Source organism: Scomber japonicus, chromosome 8 (genome assembly GCF_027409825.1).
Source record: "Scomber japonicus isolate fScoJap1 chromosome 8, fScoJap1.pri, whole genome shotgun sequence".
NCBI classification, from domain to species: Eukaryota; Metazoa; Chordata; class Actinopteri; order Scombriformes; family Scombridae; genus Scomber; species Scomber japonicus.
The window spans coordinates 12453931-12474612 of record NC_070585.1 but is presented as its reverse complement, the minus strand read 5'-3'; the positions used below and the strand labels follow the sequence as shown (position 1 = coordinate 12474612).

Genomic DNA, 20682 nt, shown 5'->3' with positions numbered 1-20682 from the left:
ACTGGTCAGAGCTCTCATTAATTTTACTGCTGCCCACATCAAAGACAAAAAGGACCAATTTTGTCCCTCTGGGCAAACAAATTAGACTCTGGTTTCAGTTACCAGGGTCGGGTTTTGATTAGGAAACCATTAAAGTCTGCTTTCCTGTGTCTGAGTATTCTCACGGAAGGTTTGCAGATCTGAGCATACCGTCCAGATGGTATTTCCTGATAAATTGTAGTGGTCTGTAGCCCCCTCTGGTGGTCACAGTTGTACAGTGCACAGCTACAAATCACAAAGAATAATAAGGTCTCAGTTATGGACATTGGTGCTTAGTAAAACAAAAAATATATCATGTTTTTTTTTTTTTTTTTTTTTTGCTTGCAATTAGATATGTGATCCAGTCAACTGAATACAGACACCACATCTTGATGAATTCATAAATTGCAGCTCATATTTGCTGTAGCATAGTGTAAGAAGTCACTGTGCTCCCAAAGTCAGAGAAAGAAAGAGGATGCAAAAAGGATGCAGGACACCTCAATACTTCTTCCTAAAGCTAGTTTCAAAGTAGCAGTAACCAAAGTCTCTGTGTCTTCTGTTAAAGAAAGTCAGTATATTTAATTGACTGTTAAAACACTGTTGCCTTTTTCGGTGCATTTTTAACATAATGAATAAAATAAAAAGTACCCATATTCCATGTTCCATAAAGTGTGTGTGTATGTTTGGACATATTAGTTAATGTGATGCTGTGAGCAACCACCAGGATCAAGATGAAAATGGGGCACAGTCTGTCCATAGTCAAATCAGACACATATCTATTGCTTTTAAAAAATTAATAATTCATAGTTTTGATAAGATGGTAACTATGAAGATTTCTTTTTATGATTTCGCAGTGAAAACGGATGTCTGTAATGGTTATACAATAAACCCCACAGTTCCATAAAGTTCTTGTAATTTTCAGTTTCAATAATACATTTAAATAATTATTGCTATGTTATATTTTCATGTCTTAGTTAAAATAGGACATGATATTGTGTGATAGAAGAACAAAATGAGTGGTGTAAAACCTAAAAAAATAAAAATACTCTCAGTCAGGTCAACTATTGATGCTCTCTAAATAGATCTTTTGTTCAAAAATTGGTAAAGATACTTTTTATGAGGGGATTCTTAGACTGGGTCAAAATTGACCCGGAACATACTGCAAGGGTGTAGAATATGAACAGTATGTAAGGGTTAATAAATAACAGCTGAGATAGTTAAGTTAGAAGAAAATAAAGTCAAGCAAAGTGACAAAACATATGTGAAATATTTTATTAGCATTGTTGTTGCAGACATCATGTGCACAAACTCACTCAACCAATATAAGATAAATACAATAATACAATAATAAATATGAGGTTCTTTGAAAACAGCATTTTCAAGTTTTTTAGATATTTGTTGTTAAAGTACACCCATCAGTTAATCGGTAAACCTATTGATTTATAGTGCTTGTACCTTACCAGCGAAGTTACAGTATGTAATCCCTACCATGTATCAAAAATGAAAACAATTTCAATGTATTGTTTTAGCTTTAGGTATTATTCTTAAGAACACCTCATAGAAAAATCTTATTCTTGTGTTTGCAAAATCATTAGCTCAAGAATTATATTTCTTGTTCTATCAAAGCAGCCCAGTAGACAACAAGCAGCAGCAAATAAACAACAACTAAAGAATTGCTGTCTTTAGTTGCAATGTGAAAACTCAAATAACATTACAGGCTAACATTAGACATCCCTTTTATACACTGTGTATTTAAAACCCAACAGGCTCCAGGAAGACGGCCTCTATCCTCTATTTCAGGACCTTTTCCCCCCTGTTGGGGGCAGGTTGGGGGGATGTTTGTGGTAATAGTCTGGTGGGGTGGGATTGGGGCTTGCATTCATCCCAGTAGGAACATAATACATACTCTCTAGGTAGCTCTGGTCCAGTGGTGGATGGTTTTGGGGCTCTGGCTTGGATCCCTGACCAGAGGAATTCCTGTAGCTGACGCCTGACCCATTTGGGTGCATTGTTGCTGCAGCAGAAGCCTCGGGGTATCGGGGTGGTTGGGGTTGAGTTTGGGGGTGTGCTGTGGGAGGAGGAGCTGCATAGGGCATGTACTGCGGACCAGTGGCATACATACTGGGGTTGTGGAGAGATGGGTATGGGGCTGCTGAAGGAGGGTACAGACCTGAGTGAGACATTGCTTGCTGGGGGATGAGCACTTCTACGTACTGGCCAGTCTCTGGGTCAAACAACATTTTCCTAAGTGGCTGCATAGGCACCTCAATATAAAAATACTTCCCTGTCTCAGGATCCAGGAGCACTCTACGAGGTGTCTGTCCATACCCGCTCTCTGAGTACAAGCTGGAGCTGTCACCCCCATACTCAGAGCCATAGGATGGCCCCAGGGTTTGAGGGCCACACAGGTACTGGGGGTCCATAGAGGGAAGGCCAGGAGAGTGGCTGTGGCCAGGATCACTATAGGGAGCCCCAGTTATGCCTGGTGGCTGCTGCTGAGGGGATCTGTGGGCAGAGGGGCGCCGGAGGTCAATATGGTGGGCTGGCTGCATGGGGCGATCAGCAGGACAGGACTGCATGAGTGAAGGGTGAGGAGGACAGGGAGGAGGCTGGTGGAGAGGCTGGTACATGGCTGGTGCCTGGCCTGAACTAAGAGGACTTGACTTAGGAGAGCTGGGCTGGAAACTCATTGGCTGAGTATCAGGTCTGCACTGGTGGGGACGGAGAGCAGGCTGGGTAACTGGGTAAGGTAGTGCCTGGCCAGGGGAGTGTGGAGCGGCAGGAGGGGTGACGTTGTGGGGGCTGCGGTGATGGTGAGAAGGGGGGAGACCAGGATGGGAGGGGCAGCCAGCTGTGCAAGAACAAGGAGGAGGGCGAGAGGATGGTTGATAGCGATTTGATCTCCTGGGGTTCAAATCTGGCAGCATAAGAGGACTGAAGCTCTCTCTTTCATCGTAGCTTGGTGGGTCATCTGAGGCATAAAAGCGCAGGTCGTCAGTCATTTGAGAGCGCTCACTGGACAGTGATCTGTATGGCTGGTGTGTGTATCCTGGTGCTTGAGTTATGGATACAGCAGCAGGTGGTTTTGGATTGTTTGATGTGACTGGCATAGCTTGTTCATGAGGGTATGCCGTCCTGGAATACTGTGGTTGGCTGTTTGGATCCACAACAGCTGATTGGCTTGCCTGTCTGGCTCCCACTAAGGCAGGTCCAGGGACTTGGGTTGCTGTTGGGTCAGAAACTGGAGCTGGAGCTGAGTTTAGGCTTGGGCCAAGGGCTAATTTTGGAGCTGTGGCTAAAGTTGTGGGTCTTTGTGTATATCTAGAGGTCTGAGTCGAGGCACCTGGCTGTTGCTGCTGACCCCTGTCATTAGATGCCTCTGTGTCTGGTGGTACTGTTGACTGATTTGAAAGACTAGAGATGGTGGTTGCTGTTGTTTTGCTTGGTGGAGGTTTGAGGCTGGAAACAGCAGACACAGCTAGTTTTCTTGTATAGTTTGATGTTGACGTGGACTCATTAGAGATCTTTCTATAGATTGTTGGTGAGGATACTACAATTGTTTGAGACCTCTCCTCGCTTTGAGGTTTTAGAGCTGATGTTGTCACTGTTGGTCGCTGTGCTTCATTTGGCATTCCTCCTAAATCTGATGGTTTGAATTTGCAGCTTGGTTTTGGAGGCACAACTGGCTTTTGAGAATTTTTAGCTATAGATTTAACTTCAATAGTTTGTGGCCTGTTGGTTCCTGTGTTGTTTGTTAGCATCTCTTGTTTCTCTGTTTCTTTAGACAGAGACTTAACCTCAATTGGCTGAGGTCTTAATCTCCTTATTGCAGGGGATCTTGGAGGGAAAGTTGGATCTAGTCTTTTCACTGCTTCAAAATCTCCTTGTTCCTTCTGTTTGATGGAAAGTGGTGCTTGGTCTTGCGTAGTCCTTTGTGGAGAAGCACTTTTTTGCTTTGCTGCATCCTTTACTGTGGGCTTTACACTAACACCCTCTTCTTCTCTGGTCTTTGTGAGAGTATCTGTGTGGTCAGACACTCCTGAGCGGCCAGACATGGTGGAGGAGGTGGAGAATGTTCTATCTCTGTGAGACTCGATCCAACCTCCATCTGAGGGCGTGGTGGTCTGAAGGGGGATCTCCAGGCTGTTAACATGTTTACGTGGAGCCCCTTTCCCTCCAGTTGCATTCTGGCCATCACCCACCACTGCTCCAATGTCAGCTTGGTAGCCTTTCTCCTTTATTAACATGGAAACTGTGTGGCCACTGCTGCCAGGGGTGCTGCCAGGGGTCATGGGCCCAGGTGAAGGTGAAGTAGCTGGGGCCTGTGGTGAAGTGGGAACCTCTTCCTGGGCTGGAGATACAGATGTCTTAGACTTGTTGGATGCATCCCTTATCAACACAACAGCAGTGGACACCTCTCTTTCCTTGCTTGGTAGTTTGGGGAGGCTTCCGAGCATGGGAGGTTTTCGGTCCGTTCTAACCACCAAAGGTTTGTCCTCACTGTGTGGCACTTTATATGTTTCTGTTTTAGTCTCTTGTGTTTTTCCCTCCACATTTAAATTGTGTTGACAGGGCTTGGTAATGGTTGCATCCCCTGTTGTGCTGTTCTGTGTCTTTGTATCTGAGTAATTCTCTTGTTCTCTGCTTGCCTTCATGATAAGTTTTGGAGATGGCTGTCGTTTGTCATCTGGGTTCTCTGAGTCTTTACTGCTTGGTATCACTTTACTTTTGTCTTCTTTCCAGCAAACTGCCTTGTATTCTATTTGTATTGGCTGCAAACGAGATGGAGACTTTGCTTTGCTCTGCAGAGATAAGGTTAGCGGCTTTTCATCTTTCATCTCCACTTTCTGTTCCTCTTTCCTCTCCACCATAAACTCCTCTTTTCTTTCCACCAGACACTCCTCCCTCCTTACCTCTTGCCTTATCTCCATCTCCTCCTCCTCTATGACCTCCTCCCTAGTTTCCTCTTGCCTTATCTCCCTCTGCTCCTTCTCTATGACCTCATCCCTAATTTCCTCTTTTACATCTTCCTTCCTTTCCTCATTAAAATTTTCAACCCTTTCTTCACTTACAGCAGATGGCATTACAGAACTCGTTGCCTTGAAAGAAAGATTATAAGTATTTTTCACAAGTCGCCTGACATCTCTTACTTTGTGGATGGGGACCTTAACTTTATTATTCCCATTTCCATCTTCTTCCTCTGTTTTCAGATCCATGTTGGTCTCTACTCTTTCCTCCTTTTGTCTGAAGGACATATCTGGTGAAGAAGCTTCAAGTTTGTTTTCTGCCTCGGGTGTAAGACAGACATTGAGAGAGGCTTTCTTTTTCTCCACAGCTTTGAATGAAATCTCCTGTGTTTTTGACATGTAGGGGCTCTCGTCACTCTGTTGCAGTTGTTTATGGTCCACTGTGTTTTCACATTCCTGGTTTCTGTTTGTCATTCTGGCCTGCGTGCTATGGACTCCAGTACCAGAAGGAGCTCCTGTGTTCCCGGCAGTGGTATTTGCTGAGTCACCATCCACCCTTTCTTCCCATGTTTTACTCTCACCTGCTCGTTGAACTCCAGTTCTGGACTGTTTACTATCAAATGGCACTTTCAGATCTGATCTTATTTCAGATCTTAATAAGGTTGCATTCCTGTCTTGAGAATCAGCCTCTTCGCTGTCAGTCCTTGAAAAGTTAACACTTCTGCTGCTGCTACTTGAACTTGGCCTGTTATTGGATTTCACTGCAAAGCTTTTTGATGATCTGGCTTCCTCCTTTGGGCTTTGTTCTCCTCTCATAGCATGACAATCAGATGAAAGACTATAATCTGAATAAAGAGGTGAACTCAGGTTATGTGCATTGGGTTTTGGGGAATCTTTAAGTGTTGCAACTGCATTCTCTATTGGTAGGCTGTTTTCCTCAAAAGTGGGGCTCACTTCTTCTCCCACCTGCTCGTCAGGTTGTTTATCAACACTTTGCATCTTCTTAGACAACACACTCTTGATGAGGCAAGTGGCCATCTTGGTCTTAGTAAATGTTTCATCCAGAGAAATAGATTTTTGGAGTTTTGATTTTCTTTCATTTTGTTGATTGGGCTCCAGACTGTGCTCAGATGGGCAGCATTCTTGCATTGCTGCTGGTGTGCTATGTTGTCTCAGCAATGTCTCTCTGGAATGACTTTCTAGAGAGGGACTATCCACCATCACAGGAATCCCTGGACTACTATTGTCACTGCTTTCATCCTGCTTTCCTTCAGCATTATTCTTCCTCTTCAGCTGGATCTGTCTCTTTGGCACTCCTCTTCTGACCTTCATGGATTCCTCTCTTTCCACAGCCACATCTACACACTCAAAGCTGCCCATCTCGTAGCGCTTTGATGGATCCAGACCATCCGAATAGTGTGTAGATGGTTGCTGGAATGACAGGTCATCACTGTCCAGCTTTGGAGCAGAACCCCTTAAGTCAGCATAGGCCAGCCAGGCAGCATTGACCCCGGCTGGGCTCTCCTGAGTAGATGGCTGAGAGATGTTGGCAGATGAGCGGTGGCTGGAGTTGTACATGTCAAGGTAATCTACCTCAGGGCTTGACAGGCTACTGAAAGCCAAGTCTGTAAACCACTTAACCTCATTATCTGCCTCATCAAACTCACTTCCCATGCTGGAGCTCGAACTCTGGCAGGGCCTGTTTGCGACCACACGAGCACTCTTCTTGTTCTGTAGTGCAGGAGGTTGAAGCCGCCTGCTAGGAACACCACCCCTGGTGTCTTGCTGGGAAGCCAGTCTAAGCAGACTCTGTTGTTGCTGTAGCTGTCTGTTGGCAAGCAAGCTCTCTGAATAGGAATGCACTGCTGGCAGTCCCTGACGGGTCTCTCTGCTTGTGGGAGCTGTACTGCGACTCGCAGGCCCTTTTCTATTCCTGGCATTGAATGACAGCTCAACCTGTTCCCCTCTGTAACTGGCGTCTCCTTGCCAGCCCTCTCCCTTTTCAGGCACCTGCTCCTCCCTCTTTTTCTCTCTCTCCATCTCCCCATCCCTTTGCCTCTCTCTACCTATTTTTCTGTCCTCCTCCAGCTGCATTTCCCTTTCCATCTCCAGTTGCCTTCCTTGCCTGACCCAGGGGGCCAGGCTATTATTGTCAGCAGGGGCAACAGTGGGGCTTTCCCTATTTGTCACCGCTTTTTTTAAATTACCACTCTGTGAGGATGCAACAACCTGAGGGGGGCTACGACCTCTGTTCTGCCACTGTCTATAAGGCTTCTCAGGGGCAATTATGTGTACAGGTGTAAACCTGGTAAGTGGGGGAGAGGGAGTTCTTCTCCTGTTTACATGGTGGGCCATGTCCTCTGTAAACCTATCTTTGATTTTATGTCCAAGTTTGGTTGACAATTGTCTTGAGTTCTCAGATGAACAGCTAGATTTCAATGAGCTGGTGCTTTCAGAGGTTAGTGAATAAGTTGTAAATTGAGGCTGTTGGTTTTCCAATCTTTGCACAGATGATGTACCTTTGTAGACAGGTGAAATCTTTGGACCCTTTTCTTTACTAGAGAATAGGCGATTAGGGGAGGGAGACTTGTTTTCAATGCAGGGATTATTACAAGGGTCTTGTATCTGAAAAAAGGTGGTGCCTATATCTTGTTTTCCTTCAGACAACGAATCTAAACTTGAGTTATGCTGAGGGGTTCCTTCCTTTGATGTTAATTCTCTCTCTGTGCTTTGTTGTTTCAGAGAGCTGTCTACTTTTTCCTCAGCTAAAACAGGTGTAATTGTTACAGGTGAACGAACAGCCACTATTGGAGAACTACTTTTGGTTTCACTTACAACTGATTTCTCTCCTCTTTCTGAGTCAAATGAGGGTGACACACTATCTTTTGCCAACTGTGTGGGGAACTGTATTTCTGTAATATCAAGTGAAGAGGAAACCCCCTTGATCGCAGGTGTATTGAGGGGAGGAGGAGTAGGCTGTAAATACTGAGGGTTATACTCTGTGGGGAGGGTTGGTGGAGAATGCTGCTGATACCTCTGCTCTGGAGAAGGGGCAACAGGTGATGGATCTCTACTTCTGTGCTGAGGTGAGGGACTCTGATATTTGTCAGATGAAGGGGTCTGATATCTTGGCTCAGGTGAGGGAGTGTGGTGCTCTAGCTGAGGTGAAGGTGTTTGATACCTTGGTTGATGCGACAGAGTTATTTCAGGCTGTAGGACAGAACTTGTGAAGCCTGAAATGTGAGGTGAGTCTCGTGGTGTACCAGAGGACTCTGCTATACTGCTCTGTGTACTGTCTCTGCTTGGGGTAGGGCTCCTCTCTTGAGGGGACACACGTGTCCTATCAGGCTCAGGAGTGGAGAGATGATAGAGCTCAGGAAATGGGGAAGTGTCCCTGTCCTCACGCTGAACTACAGAGTAAGAAATCCCTGTGATATGAGGGGACGAAGTGATACTTCTTGATGAGGCAGATTCAAATTGAGGATCTAAAATAGGAGAGTCTGATATTGTCTCCACCTCAGAAGCCTGCTCTCTCCTACTGACCTCAGGTGAGGATGCTGTAATCCTGATTTCAGGAGAGGAAGCAGTATGTCTGTGCTCTTTGGGAGGGCTGTTGCTCCTAATTTCAGGGGATGGAGATAAACTCTGATTTTCCACAGGTGAAGACACCTGGATACTGGTTTCAGAAAGCGTTGAAATGTGTCTTGTTTTAGGTGAGGGGCCAGGAGAGGCAGCACTAAGCAAGTCAGGTGAAGGGGCTGTGTGTTTAAATTCAGGAGAACTACTGTCCCTAAGCTCAGGAGATGGAACAAATGAAATCACAGGTGAGGGAGGTGTGTATCGAGGGGCAGGTGTTGAGACAGTACTGCCAGCTGGTAACCTTGTGTCTTGGTTCTCAGGAGTAGTTGTATCTCTTTCAGTTTTGTCAGGATCTGAAATAAACTCAGGAGTGTGGGGAGAATCTTCTATATCAGGGGTGGAGCCTCTGCTGAAAAGATCAGGCAGGGAGACCCTTCCTCTTAGCTCTTGGAAAGGAGATGATGCTTGAGTATCAGGGGAGAATGACCTGTTGTTCAGCTCAGGAGAGACCGATGTTTCTCTTGACTGGGGTGATAACACTGTACAACTGGGTGAAGACGAATTAGATGAAAGGCTTGCTCTAGATTCAAAGGTTGGTGATAGTAAATCTAGAGAACAATCTTTAGATGGGGGTCCAGGTGAGGGACTGTTGGTTTGATTAAAGTTGCTGCTTCTCGATTCAGGTAAAGGTCGTGCTCCTCTGACCTCAAGTAATGATTGGGTATTCACTGATTCAGAGGAATATGAGCTTGCACAGTTTCTAGGCTCAGGGGAAGGACTTTGAGTTAAAGACTGATGTGAGGGGCTATTGTGTCTATCTTTCAAACTAGGAGTGATTCTCCTTGCTTCAGCCTCTAAACAAGCTTGTCTTGGACTAGGAGACAAGGGTGAATGTCTCCTTTCAACTGAGGATGAAGACAAGGATGACAGTCTCCCCTCTGGATTGAGGGAATACGTTTTGTTCTGTCCAGGAGAGGGTGTCTTTTCACTACAATCAGTGTTAAGGACTTCAGATGATGAGCTAGCTGCACTAAGCTGAGGTACTGGAGATTTGCTTTTTGATTCTAAATTTGGGCTACTATCCTTAGAATGTTCTGGATGGCCTGAGCTCAGTCCCTCACCCTCTGACTGCCTCCCCTCTGAAGACTTGCTCTGCAATGTGGGGCTGTAAAGCCTTTCTGTTGAGTCTTCAAACCCCTCCTCTCCTTCACTGGAGCCCTGTGGAGTGTGATAAGAGCCTGACGAGTCGTTCAAATCATCAACCAGGGGTGATGCAGCAGCTGTCCCGTCCACTTCCCGCTGGGAAGGGACAAAGGTCCCAACAGCAGGGTTGCTTGAGTGGGAAGGTGACTCACAGTCGTCCCCAAAAATGTCACACAGGCAGGTGGTCTCGGAGATGACACTGCGCTGACTAGGAACGCTGATGATGTCAAATATTTCAACGTGGTTGGGGGTGCCGTCACGATGGCACAAAGAAAAGGTGCGGGGCGCACTGCGCAGGAAGGAGTAGCTGTCCCCCTGGAGAGTCCAGCTGTCCATCGCTAGTCTACAAGCTCCAAATTCTCACTGTGGCCAGTCCAGTCTGCTCCTCTAGTCTGCTCTGGGCTCTGTTCCTGAACTGGAAACAAGATATGGACACATGGATTGTGTGCAGCTCATTCATTTATATCACCAGTAACATTTAATGAGTATCATAGAGAGGCAAAAGCGTATTAATAGAAAATATAGGCTAAAGCATACATTTTTTCCCAATTTTGTTAGCTTGTCTACAGTCAATTCATCCTATAAACTTCAAACCTACAGTGCAATGAGATGTAAATGTCCAAAAGAAGCTAAGAGCATAACTGTAACTATATCATAATACCTTAAAAAGCAATAGCAAACTACTTCAAAGTAATACAATAAAATATACATAAATATGAAACATTCACTTAAAATTGACAGAATGGTTGCATACCAGAAATTTGGTGTGCTTACATGTAGTTCACAAGATTTCATCAACACATTACACATCAAGTGCAACTTATTTTGCATTGAAAAGGCCGAGAGTCATTACATTTAGATATATGGAAAGTGACAATATTTAGATATCTCTGCCAAATACATACCCTTTATCTAAACTTCCCACATTGCCATGCTGTAGGACTGACTGGAGAAAGAGTGTTGTCTCCCACTACATGAAGAAAAAGACAGAATGAGTGGTACTGTACCTTTGGCCAATGATGAGGCTTTCCCAAGGGCATTAGGTTCCCTTGTGTTGCAATATCTGCCCCTCATCCAGCAAACTCTTAAATCCACAGTACACTCCAAGCCTACAAGAACTCCCAAACCCAGAACAAGCAGCTCTGTACAGCTCAGTCTGGCAGAGCCACACTGCATAGACAACCTCAGAATATCAAAGGATCTGCCATGTAACAGACTTGAACAGGAAAAGCGTAAAGTATATCTAACTCAGACACATTACATCCTCTAATGCTCACATCTCTATTTTTGCCCCTCCCCTTTGAGCTGGCCTCAGGGAAAGCGCTTACTGAGTCTAACCTGGATCTTTTTTCTTTTCCAGGCTGAGCTTTGGTTGGGCATTGGCTTTCCTGTGAGAGTTGAGCAGGGGTGCGGTGAAGGGGCTGGGTGGGTTTATAGTTAGCAGCAGGTGCTGATGCAGCCAGGACGGATGAGTGCGCCTGGAATCTGACACTTACAGCCAGCTCAGTCACAGGGTCCTCTATATATAGAACCATACTATCAGGGCCAGATAGCCATAGTTTTAGCTGTTTGCCTGGGCACGCTGGAGGAAAGAATGCAATATACGGAGCCCATTGTACAGCCCACACATTGCCCACTTGACTACTATGTATGAGGTTATACTTAGCATTCAGGATGTAGTTAATGTATGCTTACATGTGCGAGGGTGTGTACTGTATGTGTGTTTTTGTGTGCATGCTAAGGTCTACCTAGGGGGCAACAGGTCAGAGGTTGATGCATACCATCCAACTTTGACAGCTCACATGCAAAACTCTTGTGTACTGCATGTTCACTAACAACACTTGCATAACATCAGTAAGATGTATACACATGTTTTAACTAATATTTTTCTTTTAATGCCAGGATATCTTATGTTACAGGACTATAACAAATAAAATTGTGGAATTATACGCAGATTTCTTATATTTATTCACATTTAGTCTTCATACTAAAGTGTTCCATTAAAATAACCAAACAAAAGGGATTGTGTCATTTTGCTGTATGTACTACTGTTGCTATGGGAGCAGTATACCCGTTGAGTCACATGAGGATGCCTGGGCTTGTTTGATGGTAGTGAGTTTGGATAAGCCCTCTGTCCCTATCCTAATACCTCATAAGATTACCATTCATTCTCAGTCATTAAGTCATTCAGGGCAAGCCAATGGAAAATATTTGATTGCAACGCTGTCTGAATGTTACACAAGGCTTTGATTGACATCTGGAGTATCAAGGGGTTAAGAGATATCACTCAGCACTGGAAAGTCAATCATTTATTTTATGTATGGCATTATACATATGTAATTTGGTCCACTCTTCTCTCTGAACTGTTATACATTGCCACAAGTGCACACATTTTAGTATGGCTTGCCAAACCTGGAGCTAAGTCCTTGACCTTTGTTGAGTTAGTGCAACATGGCTTCACTCACAGAGCTTTACAACAGATGAATATCATTTTTCCACCAATAATTCTGTATAAACTCATTAGTGTTAATAGACTAGTGTTTATGGACACCAGATCCCCTTTCAGAAATATCCTTTTCATATTTCACCAGATGCTTGAGCATTGACAAACAATATCCCTCTAAACTCGTAACAGGTAGTATGGAGAGGATGGATGACATTGTTTGAACTCATATAGTAAACTGTCATACAGTATTTCATTATGTGTTATAAATTCATACACATATCACCTGGGAAATATGGAGTAAAAGTGCAAAACAGTAAATTTGAAAAAGCTTTGAGGGGATAAGATGCATGTATGATTGTATATACGTGTGTGATGGTTATGCGATAGTGTGAACCAAAGTGCACAGAAGTGCTGATGAATTTGAACCTCTGCAGATATGGCAGCACAACCGACTAGAGGAAGACTCAGAGGGGAAAGAATGATGAGCACCTCAGCAATGGCGAGCTTTAGTCCACATCACTGATAGATTAGTCACACCAGTCCAAAGACCTCACCTACTCTCACCCTCCTCAGCGATGCAACACATAGATAAGCTATGTGTATACAATAAGCTGCGTGGGCATGTATGCAAAGACAAATGCTGAATTACCTTCCAAACCAAGAGGCTTGGCACAGAGGCTGACGGTCTGTGTCCACATGTTGAGCAAATGTCAAATGTTGTCTGGCACAACACTTCCTTATATGAGAAGACAGATAAACATGACTTACTTTTTAAAATTAATTACATCTAATTTAACTGCCAGGATTTTATCAGAGGGATATGGTGCTAAAGAAGTCTCGAGTCTCATGACGGGTCAGTCTATTTAAGTATGACAAACAGTAAGAATATAAACATAAGATCACATTTCAAATCTATCTTTTTTGAACTGACCTAGTTGCTCTTTTAGGGTGTGATAAATTCTGCATGGCCAAGCTATATACCAGCCAGATCTTTAATATTAGCTATAGTTATTTTTTTAAATTCAAAATTAGATGGATAATTTGGAAGTTGACTCCACTACATTTTAGAGGGAAATATTACACTTTTTACACCAACATGTATATTTGATAACACTTGGGCCAGTCTGCAGATTTCACATACAAAACATAAGATCAGCTTAATAAATGTGATGCATTGTTACAATAGAAATTTTCCGAGAGCATATAGAATAATTATAATTAGCTCTAATTTGACCATGTACCATATGTATAAAATGTATATTTTCACATTGATGCATCTTTATCTTGTGACAGCCTTTAAAGGATGAATTGTGAATGCCTCAAATCTGCCATGTACTACAAAGAAATCTGATTAAAGTCAAAATCATTTGGAAGACTGATGTAGGTGTTGAAGAAAATGAATAAGTTGACATATTAGCGAAGCATCATCATCATTAAAATCAGCAATCATTAAAATGACAGAAAATCAAGATAGAAATTAAGTAGAAATTAATTAAGTCAGGCTGAGGTCAAAACTATTGTCAAGAAGCAAATGCATAAAGACTGGCAAGAATATTGGGACATCAGTGACACAGGAGGACATCTTTACCATAGGCTATTCAAAACCGCATTGGGTACATGTATAAATGAAAACTCAGGCAGTAACCAAAGGTAGGAAATAATCACAACCTGCTTGAAGATACAGGACTATCAAAAGTTTACAGAATAGGCAAGCGGCCAACTGGAACCTACACTCAATGTATTGAACCAGAAACAATTAAACATTTACAACTTAATTGTAACAGTTATAATAACTTAGCTAAGCTGGTTTTTAATTAGATTTAATTTATTTTCAAATCCTGAGACCTGAGTACTACATCTCGCTCACATGTCTGACATGATGACTGACAAATAAAGCATCTTGAATCTTGGAATCTGTTAGAAAGAGCCTCGTGGAAATAAGAATCGGTTTATTAGTTAAATAACATAACAGAAGAGAGTAAAATAAGAGTTTTGCGATTTGGTTCCTCATTTTCTTTACTCTCATGTATTGCTTGTTTCGCCATCCTGTAAGAGAGGCATGGCAAGGCAGTTTTATTTATATAGCGCATTTCATACCCAGGGGCAACTCAATGTGCTTTACATAAAAACAAACATTTAACAGTAAGAATTGGAAACAAAAAACATAAAAACATACAATCTGAAAAATAAAAATAAAACCCAATAATAGTAAAATCATGGAAACATTAAAACATACAATTAAACCCCCCTCTAGTTTAATAAAATAAAAACTAGACTAGAACAGAGCATTAAATATAAGTTTGCAGCATAAAATAATGATTTGCTTTAAAATCATTAAAAGGACATAGAGTGCAAATCAAAGCAACAATTTAAAATGCTTTAAAGAAGCTCAATCATAAACACAGGAGAAGAGAAAGGGATCCCTTCTCTGTTGGTCTTTCTGAGGTTTCTTCCATTTTCCCTTTTAAACATTTTTCCCCTGATGTGAACCGAAGGTCTAAAGAGACAGTTGTATTGATGTACAGACTGTAAAGCCCCCTGAGACAAATGTTTGATATTGGGCTATAGCCTACTAAATTGACTTGACTACTACTGTCCCACACTCCAATCCAGAAGGTGGCGGCAATGCACCTATAAGCTGGTTGCTACCCTCCAATAAAACCTAAAAGGGAGGAAGAAGATCTCGCTGTGGGCCTTTGATGTCGCAGAAAAAAGACTTTTGTTGTAAAGAGCTCCGTAAACGCAGCATGCGACACAGGAAGATGCGCATGCGCAGTACGACTGCTGGTGAAGTGTTGCCATAACAGGCAAGTGGCTAACGCTAATGTTTGCTAACTAATTAAGATAGGTGAGTGGGTTTTTATTCAAACTTGTCTTAAAAATTCAGTTAAAGAGCGACACATATTTTAAGTATTGGAAAAAATACAAAATAACGACAATAAGGTGAGTTGTCATTCTGTGCTGAAATTATTTGGGCCTTGTCAGTGAGCAGCTGGCTAACATAAACTGGCTAACTAGCTGTTAGCAATGGCGAGCTTGTGTAGCTTACCACAAACAGGCGTTTGTTTATATCAGTTTTTCTTAATTTCTGTTACAAATATACTTACCTAGATAACTTCTCCCACCGCTTTATATGCTTCATTGTGCCCGATCAATAAATAAAAAGTTTTACAGTCGAGGTGAAGCGTACGTTAATGTTTGTTAGCTTTGTGTTAACGTTAGGTGGACATTTTCTGTAGTCAGCGGCCAGTTAAAGCAAAACGATGGGTATCAACTGTCTACTCATCCTTTTCATAAGAAATAATCAATGTCAGAACAGCTACTCAACCATAATCACTGATCAGTATTTTCTCTTGTTATCGTTACCTGATGATTACATTTACTTAGGTTGAAACGTTAGCGACGACTAAGGTTAGTAAACACCAGGCCGCAGAGCTCACAGTCTGCCTTTTAATACTGTCGAGGCCTTGTTAGTTGTCAGCAGTGTTTCACCAGGCCAAACTTTTGATCAGGACACCGGTTTGGTTGTCTTTTCTTGTCTCGCTCAAAGAGGAATGCCTACCAGCTGTCAAATGTCATGTAATACATTCATCATCATTGTACTACAGGCTTGAGTTGACTTTTTCTAGATGCAGCTGTGTGACAATGAGGGGGGAGACAAAACTATATCAATGTTGTCAATTACACTGCAGGCAACTGGACACTCAATTCATGGGTTGAGATCCAAAGTCCAAATTTGTAGAACTTTCTATTCTGTTAAATCCACTATAGCACTATTTGTGTCATCTCAAAACTGCAAACTACATGTGGGCACTGACAATGTAAACAATAACATTTGTGACTAATATATAGCCCAGGCCAACATATTAAACCGTGTTCATTTTTGTTACTACAATGTTCTGCTCAGTGCATATATTGATCGTAATTCTTTAAAAATAAAATTTAGATCATGAGGTTAAAAAATATTGTTTTGTATTTATGTTTATAAAGGAAAATATACATCATTAAATTCTTTAAAGCTCTCAAGTACCTTTTGGAATATTAATAATCAACTGGTTTTGACCTATATTTTTCTTTATTTCTGGTTTTTCCCTTTGATTCAGGTGTTGTTGTTGTGTGTGTGAGTGTTCCAGTCCGAATCATGGAACAGTGTGCATGTGTGGAGCGGGAGCTGGAGAAGGTGCTCCATCGCTTTGTAATGTACGGCCACCAATCTGAAGAGAGGCTCGATGAGCTCCTGCGCAGTGTCTGCGAGATACGAGGACAGCTAGTTGCATTTGGTAAGAGAGACTGAACACTGTTAAGATATATTGTATATAAGTTGAATGAAATCTTACTGTTGTGATTATTTAAATTCAGTGTGCCTTTCAGAAAAGAAAACAGTGCTTTGTTATTTATGCTTAATCAGTGCTTTATTGCATCTAATCACACACAGGCAAAGACATACACAGTGAAAACTCTTTGTCTTTTTTCAGGTGTACAAGATGCAGACTTGTCAGTCCTATCTCAGACTATGGCCCAGTGTTGTAAGAATATCAAAGAAACAGTGCAGATGCTCGCCTCTCGACATAAGGACATCCATGGCAGTGTGTCAAAAGTGGGCAAAGCCATTGACAGGGTAAGGCCTGCCACTAACTTTCTGTGATATTGTCAATTAGGCATATAGATGCTTCAGCTCTGGTCTGCTTGTCTGCAGAATTTTGATGCAGAGATTAGTGCTGTGGTGGCAGAGACAGTGTGGGACACCCCAGAGAGACAGAAATATCTGAGTGAAACCATTGTGGAGCATCTGTACAGACAAGGGATGCTCAGTGTTGCAGAGGATTTGTGTCAGGTAAACAACTATGGAACTTTGATTTGGATGTTTTGGTGTAATCCTGAATAGCTTTGTGATAAATAAATAATATCTAGTGCAATATTTATTTATGTTATAATCATGAGAATAACTTAAACTAACTGAAAATACCCATGTCTTTTTCTAGGAGTCTGGTGTAGTTATAGATATGAGTATGAAGCAGCCTTTCCTGGAACTGAACAGGATCCTTGAAGCTCTGAGGATGCAGGATCTCAGACCGGCACTAGAGTATGTTTTCTTTTCCTTTTTTCTGAATCTACTTACTCATCATAGTGTAAAGACAATAAACTGACTTAACTATTTCCACACATTGGTAAAGATAGAAAATAAGTTAGATGACAGATGTTTCAATAGTTTTAAGTTAAAATGAACTGCCACAAAAAGAAAATTTAACACAGTGTAACAAGTTGCCAACATTTTTACCATCTGCCTGAATACTTTATGCATTTTCTATTCATATTAGTGGTACTATGATCATGCCAGCTGTGTCGCTTTTGGATGTTCATTGCTCACTGTACTTCTCCGTGTCTGTACCTTTCCAGGTGGGCAGTGACAAATCGGCAGCGCCTTTTGGACCTGAACAGCAGTTTAGAGTTCAAGTTGCACCGCTTGTACTTCATCAGCTTGCTCAGTGGGGGAATCGGCAACCAAATGGAGGCTCTGCAGTACGCCAGGCACTTTCAGCCTTTTGCCTCTCAGCACCAGAGAGGTAGGCAGTTGAAAATTGCATCAGTGTGACATTTTTGACACAAACACACAAAGACATTTCATTTGAGTCGTATTTCACTGTTTATTTAAACCTAAAATAATTTGCCTTTTGATTGATAGAAAGTGTTCTTGAGGCTAACACATGAATATTATTTACCCCATTTTTTTTGTTATTTATCATCCCTCTATGTTTTTGTCCCTGCAGATATCCAGATCCTGATGGGCAGTCTGGTTTACCTGCGTCATGGCATCGAGAACTCTCCGTACCGTAGTTTACTGGAGACAAATCAGTGGGCTGAAATCTGTAACATCTTTACCAGAGATGCCTGTGCTTTACTGGGCCTCTCCGTAGAGTCTCCACTCAGTGTTAGGTTAGAAAACAATGAACAACACACAAGACATCATCTCTGACTTCCTTTAAAGTCTGTACATTTATACTCAAGCTCAGTGCTAAAACATTTTGATAATTTTAATATTTTTTCTCTGTTGTCTTGTGTATGTTTTTTCTCCCCAGCTTTGCATCAGGCTGTATGGCTCTGCCTGTGTTAATGAACATCAAGCAGGTGATAGAGCAGAGACAGTGCAGCGGAGTCTGGACGCACAAAGATGAGCTGCCTGTGAGTTTCGTTAGTCTTTACATTTTCCAGATATTTTGATCTTTTTTTTTTTTTTCTTCATTCTCTCTCACCTTTCATTTTGTCTTGACAGATTGAAATTGACCTGGGCAAAAAGTGCTGGTACCACTCTGTTTTCGCCTGCCCGATCCTGCGGCAGCAAACCTCAGAGAGCAACCCGCCCATGAAGCTCATCTGTGGCCACGTTATCTCCAGAGACGCCCTCAACAAACTGACCAATGCTGGGAAGTAAGTCAGCCATGCATAGGGAAGCAAACTTGTCACCTTTTGCCGAAAATGCGAAAGTTGTCGTTTAGAATCTAGAATAGGTCATTTGTGATTGACCAAACTAGTTTTTTAAATTTGAGGCAGGGGGTGCTGGATGAGGACTGAGAGACTGAGATGCCAAACATTTCTCAATTCTCTGTTGAGGATTGGGTGCAGTCGAAACATATTTCAACTAGTTTGGCCCTTGGTGCGCAGTTGTTGTTTTGACTATAGCATGAAGTTCCAATGCTAATAGATCCAGGGTGTCTGATGAAATGATTTCACACTCTCAAAATATAATAATGTGTGTTTTCCAATTCTTTTGTCAGCAGTTGTTACGGACAAAATATATCGTATGATGATAGAACAAAGTCCAGTGTGATATTATATTCTAGTGTTTATTTTGTTGTGAAACTAATCATTTTAATTCATCGAATTAAAATGTACTATATCAGGATAGGTATAATTATCGCAATATGAGGTTTTGGTCATATCACAGAGCCGTAGTTGTTGTGCTTATAGTATCTGTGGACCCTCCTTGTGAGCTCACATCTTTGTCACCCTTGATGAGTTTGCATCACTGCATGCAGCATAATTTATTCATATGCAAGTAAAAACATCTCGTTTGTGTTTTTTCTGCATCAAAACATTTAACTGCTCATTCATAGTGAATCCAACCAATGAGTCTAAGACAAGAGAGCAAATACATTTAGTATTTGAGTAAATGCAGAATAGAGATTTCTTACACAACTTCACCTACTTATAAGGTGCATGGACAAGGAAAGTCTGAATGGGTCAAGACTACAGAAACAGTACTATTATAAAGAACAGCATTATTGTGAGACCAGCGTGTTTTGACTTGTTGCCATGTTGACCACAAGTACAAATGTGTTAATCTAACAATAAAGTTGTGACCCATTATTCTTCCTAAATAAATTGCAAAAGGTTTATATTTAAAACAACAGATATTTCCTGTTAAACCAACAAGCCACACACTTTAACTTCTTGCCCTCTTCACCTTCTCTTGTTTCATTTTCAGGTTGAAATGCCCGTACTGCCCCATGGAGCAGAATCCGTCACATGCCAAACAGATCTACTTTTGATACCACACACTCTCCTCATGAGTAAGGATGAAGTTACCCTGGAGCTCTTTGCGTTTCCAGGACCATTTGCTCTGGCCCTTTTCCTCAGTCCCTGGCCCTCGGCCTGTTGTTGTAAGCATTAAGGTTTTATCCCAGTGCTCCTCTGGACAACCTTGGCTATCCCGTAATCCACCTCGGACCCTCCAACTTTGCATAGTATACAGAGTCCAGTGGGGATGGTCCAACTACAACCTGTAGTTGCGTGAGGAGCCTGTCAGTTAATGAGAAACATCCTCCCGAAGAAGCACCTCTGAAAAAGGATCATTCATTGAAACTCATTTGCAAATGCCTGCAGAGTTATAGGCTTATCTTTTTAAAGTATGTAATACTTTATAGTGTTTGTTTCCTCTGCTTTATTGACTGTTTGAGTTGGCTTACGAATGACTGCTTCTTTGTTTCCTTTTTCCTTTTTTTTTTTGTTGACAGAAGCAGTTGAATGAATGATTACGGATGGGTGTAGAGTTTGAGTAAATGATATCGATAGACAGTTTCTGATTTCAAGATGATAATAAACTATTCTATTATACACGAGAAAGGTATGTTTAGTAACAAAGTGTGCTGAAGGTTTATTATTTGCTGGTGAAGGGAACTGTGGAGGTCTTTCTTTTGAATCGAACTCTGATTGTGACCCATTATTCCTCCATAATGTAATAAAGGCCTCACGTAGCTTGAAAGTCACTGTTGGCTGATGTATCCGTTTTGATCAGTTCAACAGTTAACTCATCAATGGTGGAACAGCTTTTTTTCTCTTTTTTTTTTTTGTGACTGACTGCACCAGCAAGATTTTCCTCATTATAGAAGCCATTTGTCTTGTTCTATGTATGTATTTAACAAAGACAACAAAAAGGAAACAAAAAATATATACTACTGTGAAATGTGCTCT

General features: G+C 42.0%; 2 protein-coding genes across 2 annotated transcripts; one reads left to right on the top strand and one right to left on the bottom strand.

The window, feature by feature from the left end:
* Positions 1 to 1755: 1755 nt before the first annotated feature.
* si:ch73-43g23.1 (serine/arginine repetitive matrix protein 2) lies at positions 1756 to 10103 on the bottom strand. The gene is made up of 3 exons (XM_053323549.1): positions 8020 to 10103; positions 5005 to 7413; positions 1756 to 4923 (listed from the first exon to the last, which is right to left on the bottom strand). Exons 1-3 carry the CDS (start codon positions 10101 to 10103, stop codon positions 1815 to 1817), a joined length of 7602 nt encoding a protein of 2533 aa, XP_053179524.1. The 3' UTR covers positions 1756 to 1814.
* A 5632-nt stretch (positions 10104 to 15735) lies between these two features.
* rmnd5b (required for meiotic nuclear division 5 homolog B) lies at positions 15736 to 20678 on the top strand. The gene is made up of 10 exons (XM_053323507.1): positions 15736 to 15929; positions 16317 to 16493; positions 16689 to 16831; positions 16910 to 17047; positions 17196 to 17296; positions 17611 to 17777; positions 17982 to 18147; positions 18291 to 18393; positions 18485 to 18639; positions 19697 to 20678. Exons 2-10 carry the CDS (start codon positions 16355 to 16357, stop codon positions 19758 to 19760), a joined length of 1176 nt encoding a protein of 391 aa, XP_053179482.1. The 5' UTR covers positions 15736 to 15929; positions 16317 to 16354; the 3' UTR covers positions 19761 to 20678.
* The last annotated feature ends 4 nt before the right edge of the window (positions 20679 to 20682 follow it).